Here is a 20,564-nt window from a genome sequence, read left to right as displayed (position 1 = left end):
ACATCATTCTGTGGAAAGTTCTATGTCGAAATAGTAGAGGAGTGCAAATAACATTCGGGAATGATGGCAGGGTGCATTCAGAAGTACTCTCCCATTCTTACAGATGTCAAAGAAAGGAAGATGCAAGCATTGCACAAGAATATAGAGAAGGAAAGAGGCATGGAAGCAGTTGGGATGGAAAAGAATAACCCAGGAAAGGAGGTTGCCTTTTAAAGGTAACTGTATTGCTTAATAAACCCTGTTCAAAGAAGAGCCATAATGCTTGCCAGGTTTAATGTTATGCCTTCTGCCTTGTTACATGGCAGATTTAATAAGCAAGAAAAGGCTAAAAGATTGTGCCCATGTAACAATGGCTCAGTTGAATTTCTGGCCCACCAATTACTACACTGTCTCAGATTCAAGGAAATCAGATCCAAGTATGTGAATCTTACTCCTTTACATTTACCCCATCTCCCCGATTTAATTAGATTACACTACTTGTTGGACAACCCTGATCCTTCTCTCTGTACGATAGTGGCAGACTTTCTCCTGGAAATTACTAAACGCCAGTAGATTTCCTTCAACCTGTATTGTATATGCTTTTTAATCTGTTTTTTATTACTGTTGTACTGTTGTCTATGCCAATAAAGGCTTGCTTCTTTTAAAGGTAACACTTGATCCGTCAGCATGCTGGTTGCGTCGTAGGAATGCAATGGAGGGGATCAGTTGTTGTTCATGATCCACCAAGAAGCTGGAAAAAACATGGTAAATACTCAACTGAACACCCAGTTATTAACCATCTTCCAGAAGATTAGCAAAAACCGAACCTGACGGGGAGTGAATTACGGTATGCAGCCCATTTAAAAGCACACCTCACAGAAGAGGGGAGTGGCTGCGGCTGAGCCACAAAGGATCTGTCTGGCATGCAGAAGATCGGAGGTTCAATCCCTGGTATCTCCAGTGTAAAAAGGAACAGGGATTTGCATCAGAAATACCATGAGGAGGGGAGGGGCGTGTCAATCCTCCTTCTCCTCCACTCCCACTTCTCTCCACTCCACAAAGGCTGCACTATCTGAGACTTTTAAGGAAACAACAACTGAATGGAAAACTCCTGGTGTCCTTTTACCGCTGTGCTATAGAGAGCGTCTTAACCTACTGCATCTGTGTATGGTTCTCCAGTTGCACAGTGGCAGATAGGAAGGCGCTCCAAAGGGGGATCACTACTGCACAGAGGATTATCGGCTGCCCTCTCCCCTCCTTGGAAGAACTCTATAATTCCCGAAGCCTAAAAAAAGCCCAAAATATTCTGAGGGACCCGTCTCATCCAGCACACTCTCTTTTTGAACTGTTACCATCCGGCAGACGATACAGGTCCATCAAAACTAGGACAAAGAGGCTTAGAGACAGCTTCTACTCTAGAGCTGTGGCTATGCTGAACTCCGCGGCTTCGTGTTGATGTGTTTGGGGCTGTGTAGGGATGGGTGGAGGGAGGGGAAAGTGAGGATGGGGTATGAGTCTGAAATTGTGTGCATCGAGGAATGCTGCTGTAAATTTCGTTGTGCGTGCACAATGACAATAAAATGCTTATGCTTATGCTTCTCCCCTTTAGCCCTAACAAAAATGTGCCAGGTTGGGGAAACGTGGTCTAGGGATGTAGGGGCATACAGGGAAGGTAAGAAAACATCCCACCATCTCAGATGACTTCTCTCCCAGCTCTGTCCTGCCCCTCCGAGCCTGAATCTACATCATAGATCTAGTTCTCCCCTCAGTGTGGTGTAGTGGTTAACAGAAGGTGGACTCCAATCTGGAAAACTGGATTTGATTCCCCACTCCTCCACATGAGTGGCAGACTCAAATCTGGAAAACTAGAGTTGTTTCCCCACTCCCACATTCTTGCTGGGTTGCCTTGGGCTGGTCACAGTTCTCTCCAAACTCTCTCAGTCCCGCCTACTTCACAAGGTGTCTGTTGTGGGGAAAGGAAGGGAAGGAGCTTGTAAGCTGCTTTGAGACTGGGGTGCTGTCTGGTTTTCGGGCTAAGAAAAGTGGGATATAAATCAAAACTCTTCTTCACCCTTTGGGACTCTGTGACCAGAAGGGAGCTGGTCCCTGTCTGTACCTGTTAGCAAGAAGGCTGGTGAAGTTCCCCCAGGGCAACTGGGTGCCTGGGGAACAGAATTAACAAGAAATGCTCAGAAAGTCTTCCATCAGTGAATGTGACTCAAGTTTTAGAATCGGCTTGTGACTGAAACCTGCAGCTAACTAAGAATCTCATCCTAGACAAGGATTTGGATAAAATCCCCACCAACCCTTCAGATACCCTGTTTCCCTGAAAATAAGACGTAGTAGAGGTTTTGCTGAAGTGCGAAATATAAGGTATCCCCCGAAAGTAAGACGTAGCAAAGTTTTTGTTTGGAAGCATGCCCGACGAACAGAACACAGAAAAATAAGACATCCCCTGAAAATAAGATATAGCGCATCTTTGGGAGCAAAAATTAACATAAGACACTGTCTTATTTTCGGGGAAACACGGTATATTCATGGAAGCTAGACACAGTCTCTCTCTCTCTCACTCACTCACGAACACACACACACGGAAAGAACATAATTAAGGCTCTAAGCTGTGAAAAATAAGACAAAAGTGGGGAAAATATACTTACAGGAAGTCCTGAAATATCAGAGTATTTCTTGGCAGGTTTAAAGGAAGGAGGAGCATCAATACTGAAGTCTGGAGGAATGCCAGAAAGAGAACAGAGGAAAGGGCATTTAATGTTGGGACCAGCCAAAGCTGCACGGCTGCTTCTTTACCACCATCACGTCCCAAGAGCAGTTCTTAATGTAGATAAATATGAAAATGAGAATCTATCGATTGAAATCATAAGAACATAAGAACATAAGAACAAGCCAGCTGGATCAGACCAGAGTCCATCTAGTCCAGCTCTCTGCTACTCGCAGTGGCCCACCAGGTGCCTTTGGGAGTTCACATGTAGGATGTGAAAGCAATGGCCTTCTGTGGCTGTTGCTCCTTTGAGCACCTGGACTGTTAAGGCATTTGCAATCTCAGATCAAAGTAGGGATCATCAAAGATTTGGTAGCCATAAACCTGAAAAGCTTCTCCTCCATAGAAATCTGTCCAAGCCCCTTTTAAAGCTATCCAGGTTTAGTGGCCATCACCACCCACCTCCTGTGGCAGCATATTCCAAACACCAATCAACCACGCTGGCATTGAAGAAGTGTTTCCTTTTATTGAAGTTCTAATTCTTCCCCCCCCAGCATTTTCAATGAATGCCCCCTGGTTCTAGTATTGTGAGAAAGAGAGAAAAATTTCTCTCTGTCAACATTTTCTACCCCATGCATAATTTTATAGACTTCAATCATATCCCCCCTCAGACGTCTCCTCTCCAAACTAAAGAGTCCCAAACGCTGCAGCCTTTCCTCATAAGGAAGGTAAGACTGAGTTTAAATCATGATTTTATTCATATAGACTCATTCGTGCTGATATAATCTTGATATTTACAACCAGAAGGTTTAATTTTTAGAATAACAACTTTTTGGATTAATTTTACAATTATATCAAAAATATACAGTCTCATGCTGCATAATTAAAGACTAATCCATATTTCATGATGAATGAACTCTGGACTATATCTCAAACAGAAAACTATTTAAACTATCTTTAGATATGTATTGTTGAAAGCTTTCACAGCCGGATTCAACTGGATGTGGTGGGTTTTCCGGGCTGTGTGGCCGTGGTCTGGTGGATCTTGTTCCTAACATTTCGCCTACATCTGTGCCTGGCATCTTCAGAGATATATCACAGAGGGAAGTCTGTTAGAGGGAAGAGGGACACAGTGTGTAACAGACTTCCCTCTGTGATACACCTCTGAAGATGCCAGTCACAGATGCAGGCGAAATGTTAGGAACAAGATCCACCAGACCACGGTCACACAGCCTGGAAAACCCACCACAACCACTATCTTTAGATAGATTTTTTTCCTTTAAAAGCATTTTATTTTTAAAAAATCCAGGTTAAATTTTTTAAACTCCGTTTTTTTAATTGTTAAAAAAAATTGATTTTTATCCACCCTACTTTCCCTTCACAACAGTGCTGTGAGGTGGGAATCTGTGAAAAGTATGTGAATGTTCAAGGTTACTTATAGAGCTTCATGGAAAGCACATTTTATTCAAGTGGTGGCAAACCTTTGGCACTCCAGATGTTATGAACTACAATTCCCATCAGCCCCTGCCAGCATGTCCAATTGGCCATGCTGGCAGGGTCTGATGGGAATCGTAGTCCATAACATCTGGAGTGCCAAAGGTTCGCCACCACTGTTCTATTCCATCATGTTAAATGCTATCCCACCAATTGGCCATGCTGGCAGAGGCTGATGGGAATCGTAGTCCATAACATCTGGAGTGCCAAAGGTTTGCCACCACGGTTCTATTCCATCATGTTAAATGCTATCCCTCCAATTGGCCATGCTGGCAGGGGCTGATGGGAATCGTAGTCCATAACATCTGGAGTGCCAAAGGTTTGCCACCATTGTTCTATTCCATCATGTTAAATGCTATCCCACCAATTGGCCATGCTGGCAGGGGCTGATGGGAATCGTAGTCCATAACATCTGGAGTGCCAAAGGTTCGCCACCACTGTTCTATTCCATCATGTTAAATGCTATCCCACCAATTGGCCATGCTGGCAGGGGATGATGGGAATTGTAGTCCATGAACATCTGGAGAGCCGCAGGTTGCAGACTCCTGGGCTCGGGCCTTGGGCAATCTGCACTTAAATCCCCAGGTTTGGAAGCTCCTCTCCTGGGGAGCAAACTAGAATATAAATAAAAAGATTAATGCAAAAAGCATCCACCGATGTTCTCTAGCTGCAATCACAGACAACTAGTTACGGGGAACCACCAGTGGTCCCGAGGTGCTGTATGCTTTGGCACTGAAAATGCTTCTCGGCAGCACAGGAGGGATTGGAGATGCGCTGCAATGCAGAAAGGGCCCAACTGCTGCAGAAATGCTTATTCTCCTCCTCTCCTCCCTATCCAGCTGTGTAATATCTGCACACAACAGCTTCCAGCAGTGCCTGCCTCTCGCAGGTTAGCTCAAGACGGATGCGCTATCATCCAGGAAAAGGAAATGCAAAGAGTAATCTTTTCAATCAGACAAATCTTTTAAGCATGTACCACTTTAAGCTAGTCAATGACCCAGAAAATGGCACGAACGCTTAAATAAGGGGATGGAAAGCTCTGCCCCACATGCAAAGACGCCGACAGGCACGGGGCAGGTGCTCGAGACCCCTGCATTTCATCGCACGTTCAGACCCACACATCTGTCTTGTGCTTGTGTGGTCCCCTTCCCTTTAGAAGATTCTGGGATGGATTTTATGGCTGGAGCTATTTTCAGTTTAGCAGATCAGCACCTTTTAATCATCATTACTGTCTTCTGAGTGATGGTCTCGGGCAGCTGTTTGTACATCTTTGAACCACTTGACTTTTAACTACACTTTTCGGGGGGCACGCGAAGGCTTATTTTTGAAGAGAGAGGAGGCAACACAAACAGCATCATCAGCAAGTTGTCAGTTACAATACCCTATGAACACACGGCAGGCAAGATAACAACGGAGCTGGATTGCACTGAGCAGCAGACTTAGTTCCGGACAAAAGATCTGAAGTCTCATAAATCTCTTTCTCACAATACTAGAACCAGGGGGCATCCCTTGAAAATGCTGGGGGGAAGAATTAGGACTAATAAAAGGAAACACTTCTTCACGCAACATGTGATTGGTGTTTGGAATATGCTGCCACAGGAGGTGGTGATGGCCACTAACCTGGATAGCTTTAAAAGGGGCTTGGACAGATTTATGGAGGAGAAGTCAATCCTTGGCTACCAATTCTTTGATCCTCCTTGATCTGAGATTGCAAATGCCTTAACAGTCCAGGTGCTCGGGAGCAGCAGCAGCAGAAGGCCCTTGCTTTCACATCCTGCACGTGAGCTCCCAAAGGCACCTGGTGGGCCACTGCGAGTAGCAGAGAGCTGGACTAGATGGACTCTGGTCTGATCCAGGTGGCTTGTTCTTATGTTCTTATGTTCTTATCATCCCCCTTCCTCTGCCACCCCCTGTTGCATAGGCCACATTGCCCATCTGAAAATTAAAAGTACTATTTTGTACACTGGGAGCCATCTGGACTGGGGTCCCCCAACGTAATGCCTGTGGGCAGCAGGGTGCCCACTGACATCTCTCCTGGGGCCTGCCCAGTGTTTGTAGGAAGTGGGAGGGACCCAGTCAGGCTTTTGTCTGACAAAGCTTCCAATTGGCTGTGCAGCTTTAAAAAAAAACCCCACAAGTGATGCTGGAATCCACCCCCAAACAGCATCATTTTCAATGGTGTTTAAACTAGGGAGCCCAGATTCTCCTTTTAAATCCACCTTAAAGGGAGAATCTGGGGTCCCACGTTAAAGCAACATTGAAAGTGATACTGTTTTGGGGTGGATTCTCCCCCACCTTGAAACAGCATCACTTTCACTGTTTAAACTGGGGACCTTAGATTCTCCCTTTAAATCCATGCTGAAGGAGGTGGATTTAATAACAACAACACCACCCTTTATTAGGCATTGAGAGAATAAAAGAAAAAAGAAAACAAGCATTGGAAGGAAGGGGTGGATTTAAAAGGAGAATCTGGGGAAATTTAGGGGGTGCCTGCTGTCAGGGGTGCAATTATTAAGATAGCAGCACCAAAATTTCAGAGTATCTTTGTGAGCCCCTACTGATGATACCACCCAGGTTTTGTGAATTTTAGTTCAGGGGGTCCAAAGTTATGGACCCTCAAATGTGTAGCCCCCATCTCATATTAACTCCCATTGGAAACAATGGGGGATGGGGCACTCCCGTTGGGAGTCCATAACTTTGGACTCCCTAAACCAAACCTCACCAAACTTGGGTGATATCATCAGGAGAGTCTCCTGAAAAATTCCTGAAATTTTGGTGCTGCTAGCCTAAAAGCCACACCCCCTGCAGGCCAAAAACAGAAAAAACACTGAAAATACAAAAAAATCCCACAAACAAACCTGGATTTTTGGCACCCACCACAAGGGGGCGCCCTGGGCAACTGCCCACTTCGCCCAATGGGAGGAACGCCTCTGAGAGGCAGGCAATGACAAGCCACCTCTGCTTGTCTCTTGCCTTGAAAACCCTACTGAATTGACTTAAGTCAGGCTGCATCTTGGCGGAACTTTCTGCCACCGCCACAAGAGTGAACATTTGTATTTATTACTTATTTATTTTCATTATACTCTGCCTTTTTCCTCAGTGAGGACCCAAAGCAGCTGACGCCATTCTCCGCTTCTTCACTGTATCCTCCGAACCACACCCCGTGGGATAGGTTGGGGTGAGCGTGTGTGACTGGGCCAAAGTCACCCAGTGGGCTCTCACAGCAGAGTAGGGATCCGACCTTAGCGCTCCTAGAGAAAAGGCTCCAGAATCCTCAGCAATTCAAGAGTTATATCCAGCAACTACAACAACAGCAACTTTGAGTCTTGAAAGCTTCTTTCGTCAGATTCAAAAGCAAAAATTGTGTGCGATTTTATTTTAAAGATAGGGCAGGGGTTGCCTTACTTTAGGGGTGGCCAACCTATGGTGCTCCAGATGTTCATGGACTACAATTTCCATCAGCCTCTGCCAGCATGGTAGGGGCTGATGGGAACTGTAGTCCATGAACATCTGGAGCACCATAGGTTGGCCACCCCTACACATTCAGGGTCATCTTTCTTTTGAGTAAATATGGTAGATCGGTGGTCAGGGGGTGGAGTTCCGTGGCTGCAAGAAGCTGGGACAACTGGCATAGATGGATTAACAATAAATTGTCTTGCAAACATTCTACAACTGTGCAGTGATGGGGCACCAGCTCAGCATCTAATCCACCGGCAAGTGTTGTTGTCACAAGGACATGGCAGAGTATGCTGAGGTGGGAAAACGGAAGAGTTAATTTGAAGACTCTTCATACGTTTTAAATTGCCAACTGGTCCTCCAGGTTAACAATGTGCATTGCTAGACTTCCAGACAAGATGGCTCTTGCTCTTTTTCCAACAGCCACCAACCAGATGTTTCTGAGAACTCACAGGCTGGCCACGATGCTTCTGAATATCACCTGATCCTATAACATGCATGTTTCTTTTTCACGTGGAGGTTCTATTGCGCTGTCACAGATATCAGTTGTTTAGACTGTTCTCTGCAGTGAATTTGTCTCGCATCTTTTTTAAAAAAGCAATTCTGCCTTTAGGCACTGAACAGAAAAGGCACTGAATTAACACACAGTGATCCAGATTAAGGCACAGGCAAGTTTACAAATATGTAACAAACCAGACATCTATACAAGAACACGTCCCAGGTAACTCAGGACTAGTTCGAATGCACTTTCCCGTTTCTTGCCGTGTCCAGTCCTACACTGCATGTTCTGATGGCAAGGGTCATTTGCCTGATCCCAAACTGACCAAGGCCAGGTCACGTCAATCCCTCTCCCAGAGAAAACTGTTCTCTCGCTCTCTCCCTCTCTTTTTGAGAAAGTTGTTATTTATAAATACATGAAAAGCATCTAAGCAGCTTACAACTGGGATCGTTCAGTTGCCATGGCAATGCCCTTTCCGATGCGAGGATTTGTTTCAGGTTCTTCCAGGTTCTATTTTTCTTTCCAGCTGCAGCTCCCCCAATGCCAGAGTGCTAAAGTAGTTTTTGAGAGAGAGAGAGAGAGAGAGAGAGAGAGAGAGAGAGAGAGAGAGAGAGAGAGAGAGATTGCAAACAAATGCATTCAAATTGGCATTTTTATTTTATGTACAGTATCAATCCCAAAAATGTCCCAACCGTTAACTTCAATGAAGGCTGTGGCTGTTTGGTTCTTGAATGCAACAGAGGAAGACATTTTGGTTGTTGTTGTCATAACTTAGTGGAATGAATGGAAGCTGTGCACTTCTGATGTGGAAAACACACTCCACATGGCCAGGGTTGCTGGGACCACCAGACGCAAGGATCTGCCCTTCCAAATGCAGGGCTTGGGCCTTTCATTACCATAATAAGATCCAGTGCATAGCCAATTAGCTTCTAATCTCAGTTCTGTCCATAGGATGAGCCAACTGCTAAAAACCATCACTCAGGTAGGCAGTCTCCAGTTATAGCTCACCTCTGCCCACTTTGGTCCTGAGCCCAGCTATTGTAGAACCCATAGAATCATAGAGTTAGAAGGGGCCAGAGAGGCCATCTTCTAGTCCAACTCCCTGCTCAATGCAGGACCAGCCTAGAGAATCCCATACAAAGGTTGTCCAGCTGCTGCTTAAAGACTGACAGACTTACCAAACAGCCTCCTCAAATGATTCTTCTTGCCTAATTACTTTGCAAGAATCTCCTGAATTCCTACCATCAAACTCACAGCAATGTGTAGGATGCTCACTACCTTTAATACATGACTACCCACTAGAGGAAGCAGGGATGGAACTTGACATAGATCTGAGGTCACACAGAGTGCTCCATACAGCTGTAGGAATGGTTACTGGGGGCAAAACATGGGCCCAGGAACTCAAAGAGACTGACAGACTTCCCAAACAGCTGCCATTTTTTAAAATTTTCAGTTCAAGCTGACACACATAAGACACAACAGCTAAATCAAGGGGGGAAACATCCACTGATATATCTGGTTCCCTGAACCCACGCAAACATTTGTGTCTTTGTGCAGATTCTTTCTAGTTGGATCAAAGCAAACATATTGGGGGGAAATATTATGCTCAGCAAAATAAGTTCTCAAAATATTTTCTCCTGTACTTAAAAAAGGATTGAAACAGAACTCTTAACACAACTACTAGATTTGAGTCCAAAAGAACCCACGAGGGAGACCCAGCATAGTGGTTAAGAGCGGCTACTCTAATCTGGAGAACCGGGTTTTGATTCCCCACTCTTCCACATGAAGCTTCCTGGTTGACTTTGGGTCAAACATAGTTCTCTCAGAACTCTCTCAGCCCTCTCAGAGGCAGGCAATGGGAAACCACCTCCAAATGTCACTTGCCTTGAAAACCCTACATCAGTGATGGCAAACCTTTTCAAGACCGAGTGCCCAAATTGCAACCCCAAACCCACTTATTTATCGTAAAGTGCCAACATGGCAATTTAATCTGAATACTGAGGTTTTAGTTTAGATAAAATGGTTGATTCTGAGGCGTGCGTTACTCGGGAGTAAGCTTGGTGGTAGTTGGTGGCTTTGCTTTGAAGCAACTGTGCAACTCTTCCAACGGATGAATCACAACCCTAGGAGGGTTTACTCAGAACAAGCCCCATTGCCAGCAACCGAGCTTACTCCCAGGTAAAGGATTGCGTTTTAGTTCTTCGCATGAAAATCAGTGGGGTTTAACAGCACTTAACAGGGTTACCTACACAGCTTCCCCAAAACAAGGTCTTAGGTTTAATGCTAATAATCAAGCCCAGCAGCCCAGGTCAGCCTAGATGTATGTGTGGGGGGGCGGGCTCTGTTTGCGCGTGCCCACAGAGAGGGCTCTGAGTGCCACCTCTGGCACCCGTGCCATAGGTTCGCCATCACTGCCCTACATGGTTGCCATGGTTCAGTTGTGACTTGATGGCGTGCGCACACACACAGAACCGTACAGACCGACAAGATGTTTTGGGCGATGAGCTTTTGGGAGTCTGGTGAGGGGAGCTTTGCCTTCATAAAGTTCATGCCCCTCAAAGTCTCGTTGGGGCTCCTGGGCTCAAATGTATCTGTTCAACAACAGACCAACATGGCTACCGTCGGAATCCTAACACAACAATGCACGGTTACCAAGAACAATCCTGAGTTTTCCTAGCTGCTTGGAAAAGAAATCTTTGCCACTGTTGTGATAACGAATTTCGCTTATGAAAGCAATTCCTCTGGAGCAGTTCATATGGATCCCTGAAGAGCTGAACAATATAAAGCATGCCGTACTTTTCATTTAATGGGGCTTGCTTTCCAGGTGTTCTTTTTTAAAGTCTCAGGTCTAGAAAGGTAATCTTTATCATTTAATAATTATCAGCTATTACCTTCTTATCTTCAAACTCCAAACTCCTTATCTCCAAACTCATGCAACAGTATTACAGCTTGAACTGAATACAATTCTTATGTTCTTAATTACTCGAGTTGTGAAGTATTTTCCGCAGTCCCGAGATCTTTGGATAGCATACCCGGGGGGGGGGGGGGGGGGGAAGGGGGGAGAGATGGGACCGTGCGGAGTGGTCGCCACATCTCAAAAAGGATATCGAAGAGATAGAAAAAGTGCAGAGAAGGGCAACGAGGATGATTGAGGGACTGGAGCACCTTCCTTATGAGGAGAGGCTGCAGCGTTTGGGACTCTTTAGTTTGGAGAGGAGACGTCTGAGGGGGGATATGATTGAAGTCTATAAAATTATGCATGCGGTAGAAAATGTTGACAGAGAGAAATTTTTCTCTCTTTCTCACAATACTAGAACCAGGGGGCATCCATTGAAAATGCTGGGGGGAAGAATTAGGACTAATAAAAGGAAACACTTCTTCACGCAACGTGTGATTGGTGTTTGGAATATGCTGCCACAGGAGGTGGTGATGGCCACTAACCTGGATAGCTTTAAAAGGGGCTTGGACAGATTGATGGAGGAGAAGTCGATCTATGGCTACTAATCTTGATCCTCCTTGATCTTAGATTGCAAATGTCTTAGCAGACCAGGTGCTCAGGAGCAGCAGCAGCAGCAGCAGCAGCAGCAGGCCATTGCTTTCACCTCCTGCATGTGAGCTCCCAAAGGCACCTGGTGGGCCACTGCGAGTAGCAGAAAGCTGGACTAGATGGACTCTGGTCTGATCCAGCAGGCTAGTTCTTATGTTCTTATGTTCTTAACAGTCTGTGGAGAATTCTGTGGAGAACTGTGAACGCCTCGTGAGCCCGTTTACAAAAGCAGAGGGTGGAAGAAAGCAAAAGGAAGGAACAGGATTCAAGAGTGGATGCTTTCCCAATAACATGATTTTTCAAGGCAGAAACTGCAACCGTCCCTGAGTCCTCTCACTGATGCTGATGGGGGCTTACACTCAAAGAAGCACAAGGACGATTTTGTCACGATCAGACGGAGGAGCTTGGAACTCTTTCTGACAACAGATTCAATCACTGGAGACGATGACGTTTGACACTGAGGGGGGAGCAAGAACTGCTTCAACGCCAAGAGGGGCCTGGGCCTCTGACCTTGTCTGTGACAAAGGCTTCCTCTAGGCCAGTGATGGCGAACCTTTTTGAGACCGAGTGCCCAAATTACAACCCAAAACCCACATATTTATCGCAAAGTGCCAACACAGCAATTTAACCTGAATATCAAGGTTTTAGTTTAGAAAAAAACGATTGGCTCCAAGGCGTGCGTTATTCAGGAGTAAGCTTCATGGTAGTCAGTGGCTCTGCTTTGAAGCAACTGTGCAACTCTTCCAACGGGTGAATCACGACCCTAGGAGGGTTTACTCAGAAGCAAGCCCCATTGCCAGCAACTGAGCTTACTCCCAGGTAAAGGATTGCGCTTTAGTTCTTTGCATGAAAATCAGTGGGGTTTAACAGCGCTTATCAGGGTTATCTACACTGCTTCTCCAAAACTAGGTCTTAGGTTTAATGCTAATAATCGAGCCCAGCGGCCCAGGCCAGCTTAGATATGGGGTGGGGGGGACTCTGTTTGCATGTGCCCACAGAAAGGGCTCTGAGTGCCACCTCTGGCACCGGTGCCATAGGCTCGCCACCACTGCTCTAGGCAGGTGCCCGGACAGTCAATGCTGAGGAGACTGTCCCCCCTGAACAGGAGAGTCTGGGAGTTGAGGGAACAATGGGGATCAACATCGAGAGGAGGCAGAACAGAATCAGACTGCAGACGCACCAGCAACAAGGCTCAACATCGAGGACACAAAGGCTTAGACTGCGAAGGGTTCTTCACCTTCTCTTTCGCCTTTTTAACAGAGGGCTTGGAAGTTGCACTGTTTGGGCGCAAAAGCAAAATCAGAAGTTGGATCAGAGGGAGTCATTAGTGCTGTGAAGGCCGAAGGCGCACAAAAGCCCACTGTAAAGATTTCTCCAGGGGAGTGTCTACCAAAATGAGGGGTCTTTCCCCCAATGCAGCCTTAAGCCCAGAGGCACGATCGTGTCTCGCCTTTGGGTTAAAATGATGGAAAGATGAGCATGTCTCTGAGACATGAGTCGCACTGAGGCAGAAAAGACATGCAGTATGCTCATCGTATAGCGTAAGAAAAAACAGTTGTGCTCCTAGAGGAGTAAGGAAAAAGAATACTCTGTACAACAATTGTAAGTGCTCATGGGAGGCTTCTTTGGGTTTTTGTTAATTATATGAAAATGAAAGGATTAGATACACTTTTATATATTGACACCTGTATTTGTACATTTCAGATTGGCTTGACAAAGGACTGCCGAAATAAAAACCTAATCTAGAAGTTTTATAGCCATACCTGACGGTGTAATTACCAGCGACATTTTTTTGGTATATTTGTGATAGAAAGATAATGTTGAAATGATACTCACCTAGAGAGCTGGAGTACGCATTGGTGTAATATTGTGACAGTACCTGTTGTACAGCTGCCTTGATTATTATGGTGCCTTAAGCCCAGAGGCATGATCGTGTCTTGCCTTTGGGTTAAAATGATGGAAAGATGAGCATGTCTCTGAGACATGAGTCTCACTGAGGCAGAAAAGACATTCAGTATGCTCATCATTCAGATCCATCTTTGCTCCACACTTTGAACGTTCAAATAATGTCATTTTGATGAAGGAAACGAAACGAAAAGAAGATCTCTGAGGTAAATGAAGTGCTCAACTGGAGCCAGTCCTGTCTCCACAATGGCAAAGACAGAACTGTGTGGGGAGCCGTTTCCCTGTCTGCATCATATGACTGACTGTCTGGGTGGGAAATCAGCCAGCTTCCGGCCCCAGACAGAAGGCAGGGAGAGTGCTCCAAGCGCTCTGAAGCTTCCGGGAGAGTCTAGTAGTCAGTTCTCGACAGCCAGCCTGCGCCTGGGTAGTCCCATGCAGGATGATGGACCTTTACTTACATTTATTTACTTGCAAGATTTTGGTCCTGCCTTTCATTTGAAAAATTCACAGCATTAAAAAAAAAAGTAAAAATTTTGAGCACTAAAACAAACTCTGCAAAATAAAAGCCAATATCAGTGCAGAAACAACGGATAAGCAGGGCAGCTTATAAAGAGGCAGACACACACAAAAGCCAACAGAATCAGTGACATGAATCAAAATCTCTGGCTTGGCTCTAGTGGTGATTCTCTGCTGACAAAAGGGATTTTGGCCAGAAGAAGAGGACTTTTTCACCTCTGCTCTCCCAACACATCCTTGCATTTTTTTGTATATTCTACTTCATTTATAACCCACTTTTCTCCCCGGGGGGACTCAAAGGGGCTTACCTCATTACCTCCACTTTACTCTCACAACAACCCTGTGAGGTATATTAGCCCAAGGGTATGTGACTGGCCCAAGGCCACCTGGCAGGTTTTCATGGCAGAGCACGGAATTGAACCTGGGTCACCTAGATCCTAGCCCAGGGGTCTTCAAACTATGCCCCGCCCCAGATGCTCATGAACTACAATTCCCATCAGCCCTGCCACTTGGCCATGCTGGCAGGGGCTGATGGGAATTGTAGTCCATGAACATCTGGAGGGCCATAGTTTGAAGACCCCTGTCCTAGCCTGTCATTCCAGCCACTACACTACACTACACAGGCTCTCTATGTTGCTCCTGGGGGACAGGGAACCCTCCCCCCCCCACAGCAAAAGCATGCTAGAAGGGGGGGACTCAGTGATCAGTAGCAAACATTGGCAAATCCATTGGCAAAATTTTTCTATGAGAGTCAGCTCTTTTCCCAATACATATACAGTTTCACCCCCTTGCAGAATGCTAGCAGAGTAAGAGAGCACACCAAAGCTCCAGAATGACTCCTGAGAACTTAATTTCAGATGGCAGCCATGTTGTTTTTGCAGGAGAACAGCTGGATCGAAGTCCGGCAGCATCTGAGAGACCAACGAGATTTGCGGGATATGAGCATTCAAGAGTGAAAAGTTCAGATACTACTTGGAATGGAGGTATGAGCCAGAAGGTAGGAGGGATGTCTCAAAGAAGGAAGCCGGGACGCAGAAGTGCAATGCAAAATGTGGACCGTTTGATAACAGCAGGGAGAGATGCACTGTACCGAGATAAGAACTCTCTGTCCCTACTCAGCCCTGGGGGTCCCATTGTTCTGAACTTTTGAATGAACTCCACGTCATCACCTAGGAATTCAGGTCTGCTCCTTGTAAAGTCCAGTCTGAGTAAGTTCCCATGCCTAATCTTAAATTTCAGGAAGGTTCACCAAGATGCAGCAGCTCCTTGAGGCAGAAAGGACTGAGAGTGCTTAGAACCGTGGTGGCGAACCTTTGGCACTCCAGATGTTATGGACTACAATTCCCATCAGCCCCTGCCACCAATTGACTACTGAAGAGTTGGTTGGCTGCGCAGATTTTTTAAAATGTTGCCTTGGGGGCACAAAGATCTTCACACAACAATGGCGGCACAAGGATCTTCACTGAGTGACCAAGGTCAAGCTCTGGCAATCATTTTGTGACTGGTTCCACCTCCTGCGGCAGGTATTTTATGGCAGCCATTTTGTCGCTGCACTGAACGTGCCGCGTCAGAATTCCAAAAGCGCCTGCAGGCTCAGAAAGCCCCCCCCCCCCAATTTCTCTATATCACCTCATTAGGATATGGCAGTGGTGGCGAACCTTTGGCACTCCAGATGTTATGGACCACAATTCCCATCAGCCCCTTGCCAGCATGGCCAATTGGCAGGGGCTGATGGGAATTGTAGTCCATAACATCTGGAGTGCCAAAGGTTCGCTACCACGGGGATATGGTATGACTTGTAAGAGAACATGGCCTCCCTAGTTAGAATGTATGAAACAACAATATGGCCCAGATTTATTCTCAGCTGGGTTTAAATTTCAGAATGAAGTGTGGATATTAAGTTTTAATTTTTTAGATGACATTGCATTCATTGTTTTCTTGTTTACTATACCAATTATATATTAGTTAGAGGATGTAAGATAGTCACTTCTCAAATGGCTGTGAAGATGGAAGTCACAATATCTGTACAATGTCAGTTAAGTGTCATTTTTTTTAATATGTGCTTGTCCTATCTGTATGAATTCATTTTGAAGAATTTAACAAAGATTTTATATTTTAAAAAAATATGGTATGACCAGTCCATAATATTTCAGATCACCCAGAAATGACCTTGTGTAGAAACGCTCCTTTTGAATTGGTCAATGGACCAAGAATTTTACTATCATGAACACATGAAATTATCCTATACCTGGGGTGGCCAACCTATGGCACTCCAGATGTTCATGGACTGCAATTCCCATCAGCCCCTACCAGCACAGCCAATTGGCCATGCTGGCAGGGGCTGGTGGGGATTGTAGTCCATGAACATCTGGAGCGCCATAGGTTGGTCATCCCTGTCCTATACTGAATCAGTGCATCCAGTCAGTAGTCTAGTCAGACAGGCAACAGCTCACCCAGAGAGGTCTTGCACAATAGCTTCTTTTTTCAGGTGGAGAAGCTGAAGACTGAACTGGGATTTTCCGCATGTCAAACAGATGTTCTACCACAGAGCCACGGCCCCTCTCCTTGGTCTCATGACCAAAACAGCTTCACCGGCTAAGTTTATATGCCATCAGTTACAAAGAACAGCGATCAACAGGGTAAACTGAAGATGACGGACAGGCAAAAGGAAGCACGCGCACACGGGCATAGTTAAAGTTAATCCCTTGTTGCAGGGCTAAACGGTAAGCTCCAGGCCTGACAATGCTAAGACTCACGATAGAGTAGGGGTGGCCGACCTATGGTGCTCCAGATGTTCATGGACTACAATCCCCATCAGCCCCTGCCAGCATGGAATTGTAGTCCATGAACATCTGGAGCACCATAGGTTGGCCACCCGTGCGATAGAGTAAACAAAATATAAGTATTATCTATACATGTGGATACTTACTGTGAAGCTAGGTGCCTTGAAAGGCAACGGTTTGCCAGAAGTCTCTGCTGACCCCATGTTGGAATCTGTGGGCACCATTTTATTCTCACTCCCCGACTCTGAACCGCCACTCTGGAAAAAGAGTCTCATTCAGTTCCAGGACTGGGGAAGTCAACAGCACATGCAACTTCACAGCCCCCCCCCCCTCCCCGCTCCAAAGCTTCACACATCGGTCACAGACTGCATGAACCATAAAATCCTCAAACAGATTTATTTGCCCTAAATCCAGTTCTATACAGATTTAAATACTCGGTGGACTATTAAATGTATTGATAGGCTGCAAGTCAAAAAGACATAGTGCAGCAGTTTGAAAATTCTGGACTCTGGAGTTACACACACACATTCATAAGTGCTGCCAAGTTGCAACTGACTCACGGCAATGCCAGCAAACGCTTCAAGCCACGTGAGATGCAGAGGTGCCTTGCCAATCACTTCTTCTGCATAGTCTTCCTCAGTGGCCTCTCATCTGTGCATGTCCTGCTTAGTTCCAAAATCTGACAAGATCGGGCTGTCCAAGATGACTTCCCTCCCCGCCCACCCACAAAGAGTAAAGTCTGAAGCCTTATACTAATGGTAACAAAACTAGACAGAAGAGGAAAAAACCCATCACCTGGTGCATTACAAAAGGCAGAATGAATGTTTACACAGATGCAAGACCCACTGAGTTGAATGAAGCCTGATCCTAGGAAGAGTGCTTAGGACTGCTGTCTAAGGGGCCAAAACTCTTTTGCAAGTGTACTCAAATGTCACTTTTAGCCAGTGTTAATTTTTCATTTTGAATATATACAGTCACAAGCCTTTATTGGCATAAAATAAACATACAAAATCAGCATACAAAATTTGCCCATTATTGCTCACAATTATAGACACTGGTACTAAAATACTAAATACTAAAATATATACATGGTCCTTCTGTAACTATAGGACATTCCTTCAGCTAAGTTAACTCACTTAAACGTCATCGGATACTGACAGAAGCTAGAAAAATTACTGCTGGCTATATGTGGTCATAATACATAGACATTGGTTGGTATTCATCTAGACTTACGTCTATTATTGTTAGCAGAAATTTTGCTACATTCTCACACACTGTGGGATCCATGTTGTTCAAAAGCATAGGTATCTTAAGAGCATCAGTTAGATTGTTATACAGAAATGGGATAAGTGCAGATTGTGACATTTTGAATATATAAAAATCTATCAGTGCGTTTTTCTGCTGACAGATAATCTCCCAAACTACTGGACCGATTGCTTTGAAATTTTCACACAACACCGCATTTGCGTGCGATCCAGCAAACCCCTGGACCCTCCCTCACCTTCCCCTTCCTCCGCTAGGGTGGGTGGGCCATGTGCAGATGGCGGACCCCATCCCTTTCACTCCATAAGGGATACTGTTTCCACACCTCCCGTTGTGTACATGTCACAACTGTGCCCATTATTGTGTACATGCCACACCTGTGACAGTTGGAACCACAGTTCTGTTCTGCAACAGCGCCATCTGCTGGCCGTCTAAGGGAACCAACCATGCCTTCCTTGAAAACCACTGCCTTATGGAGTGAAAGGGATGGGGCCCGCCATCTGCACATGGCCCACCCACCCTAGCGGAGGAAGGGGAAGGTGAGGGAGGGTCCAGGGGTTTGCTGGACCAAACACTCTGAAATTTGAACACAACATAGCTCATGCCTCCCAGCGTGTTTTACGCTAGATAATTCGCCTGCAAGGGAAGGGAGTGAAAGGGACAGGGCCAGCCACCTGCACATGACCCACCTACCCTAGCAGAGGAAGGGGAACGTTAGGGAGGGACCGGCCGGGTTGCCATGCAAGGGAACGGGAGAGAGGGAGGGGAGCGAGGGGCCCCTTGCCCTCCCCTCCCTTGCAATCATTGTGCAATGACATATGTTCGAACCGTTCGCTTCCCCTTTTCTTTCTTTTCCACTTCACCAGACTCAGCCACAGCAACGCGTGGCCGGGCCCGCTAGTTTTGAATAAAAACATTTTAAAAGAGACTTGGACCTCAAGGTGCTTGTCCGTTTGTGCAATAACAGTTTCTCTGATGGAACAGCATTTCTCTTAGCAAGTAGAGGGAAGGAAGATTGTTCCTTATTGTCTCCACTTTCAATCTTGCATCTGACTCCTGCACTGGGTCCCCCCCCCCCAAAAAAAACCCCCAGTGCAGGAGTCCGATGCAAGTTTGAAAGTGGAGACCTACAGGTAAACAAGTGGGGGGGGGGCACAGGAGGCAGCAGGAGAAGGAGGAAAAGAGCACATCGCTCTTTTCAAGCAGGACTCACTCACATCCAGACTATTAACTTATTAAATAAAGTTTTCATTTTTAGCAAAGGGAAAAAAAACTCATGGGAAAAGCAAAGATATTATAAAGGAAGTGGTATAAAAGGAAATGGTAACAAAAGGAATTCTATAAAGAAGGAATAGTCTTCCTTTAGAAGAAAGACATAAGGCCAAGCAACGAGTCCATGTGTTTAAATCACCTCCTTCATACCCCAGTCAATACTGTTACAGATCATAAAATAGTCTCAAACGTTAGTGGGATTTATATCTCTATTACAGCAAATAACCATCTTCATATAATTCCACCTTTGGCATAAAAAGGATAAAAATCAATTGTTTAAACAAAAACCCAGTTTTTTTATTGAAATTGTATTTTTTTAAAATAAAAGACCTTTTGAGAAAAATAATCTATCCAAAGATAGTTTAAATAGTTCTCCATTTAAGATACATTGTAGTCCAAAGGCTATTCATCATAAAATAAGGATTAATTCTTAAGTATGTACCATGAAACTGTATAAACATGCAATGTTTAAATTTTGGGGTAAATGAATTCCATTAATCCATTCACAAGGTTTCTGTAACCTTTCAGAGGTTTCTGTAAAAAATTTTTTTTATAATTTTCCGTTCTAGAAGATATTACTGTAGATGCTTGGTGCAAAAATGTTATAAAATAAACATACAGATTTGAGAAAAAGGAGCAGTAGTGGCGTAGGAGGTTAAGAGCTCGTGTATCTAATCTGGAGGAACCGGGTTTGATTCCCAGCTCTGCTGCCTGAGCTGTGGAGGCTTATCTGGGGAATTCAGATTAGCCTGTGCACTCCCACACACGCCAGCTGGGTGACCTTGGGCGAGTCACAGCTTCTCGGAGCTCTCTCAGCCCCACCCACCTCCCAGGGTGTTGTGAGGGGGGAAGGGCAAGGAGATTGTAAGCCCCTTTGAGTCTCCTGCAGGAGAGAAAGGGGGGATATAAATCCAAACTCTTCTTCTTCTTCTTCTTCTTCTTCTTCTAATCCCATCATTTCTTTGCACATCTACATACACAGAATCAGTCCCTTACCTCTCAAGTGCTAAGTTTCAAGAAGCTGAATGAATAGAAGATCGTTCTGAGTGGAATAAATATGCACAAGGAGCTAAGTGTGAGGGGGGGGGGGCAAGCAGCGAAAATGAAAGTGAAGCCTCCACAAGTCTTGGGATC

General features: G+C 45.4%; 1 protein-coding gene across 3 annotated transcripts in view; it reads right to left on the bottom strand.

The window, feature by feature from the left end:
- Positions 1-20,564, bottom strand: part of INO80C (INO80 complex subunit C) — a 49,670-nt gene that overhangs the window by 9,665 nt on the left and 19,441 nt on the right. For 2 of the 3 annotated variants that reach the window (XR_007245790.1, XM_048511395.1), the window contains exons 2-4: positions 17,042-17,152; positions 8,584-8,695; positions 2,637-2,704 (exon numbers count right to left, since the gene is read on the bottom strand). Coding sequence is in view for 2 of the 3 variants with exons in the window: in XM_048511395.1 (XP_048367352.1) it covers positions 2,637-2,704; positions 8,584-8,695; positions 17,042-17,152 (291 nt within the window). In the remaining variant the exon portion in view is untranslated. Of the gene's footprint in view, positions 1-582; positions 731-2,636; positions 2,705-8,583; positions 8,696-17,041; positions 17,153-20,564 lie in introns of those variants that run through there. The other variant, XM_048511396.1, reaches the window with a different exon arrangement.

Source organism: Sphaerodactylus townsendi, linkage group LG11 (genome assembly GCF_021028975.2).
Source record: "Sphaerodactylus townsendi isolate TG3544 linkage group LG11, MPM_Stown_v2.3, whole genome shotgun sequence".
Taxonomy (NCBI): Eukaryota; Metazoa; Chordata; class Lepidosauria; order Squamata; family Sphaerodactylidae; genus Sphaerodactylus; species Sphaerodactylus townsendi.
This window is presented reverse-complemented; position numbering and strand designations above follow the sequence as displayed.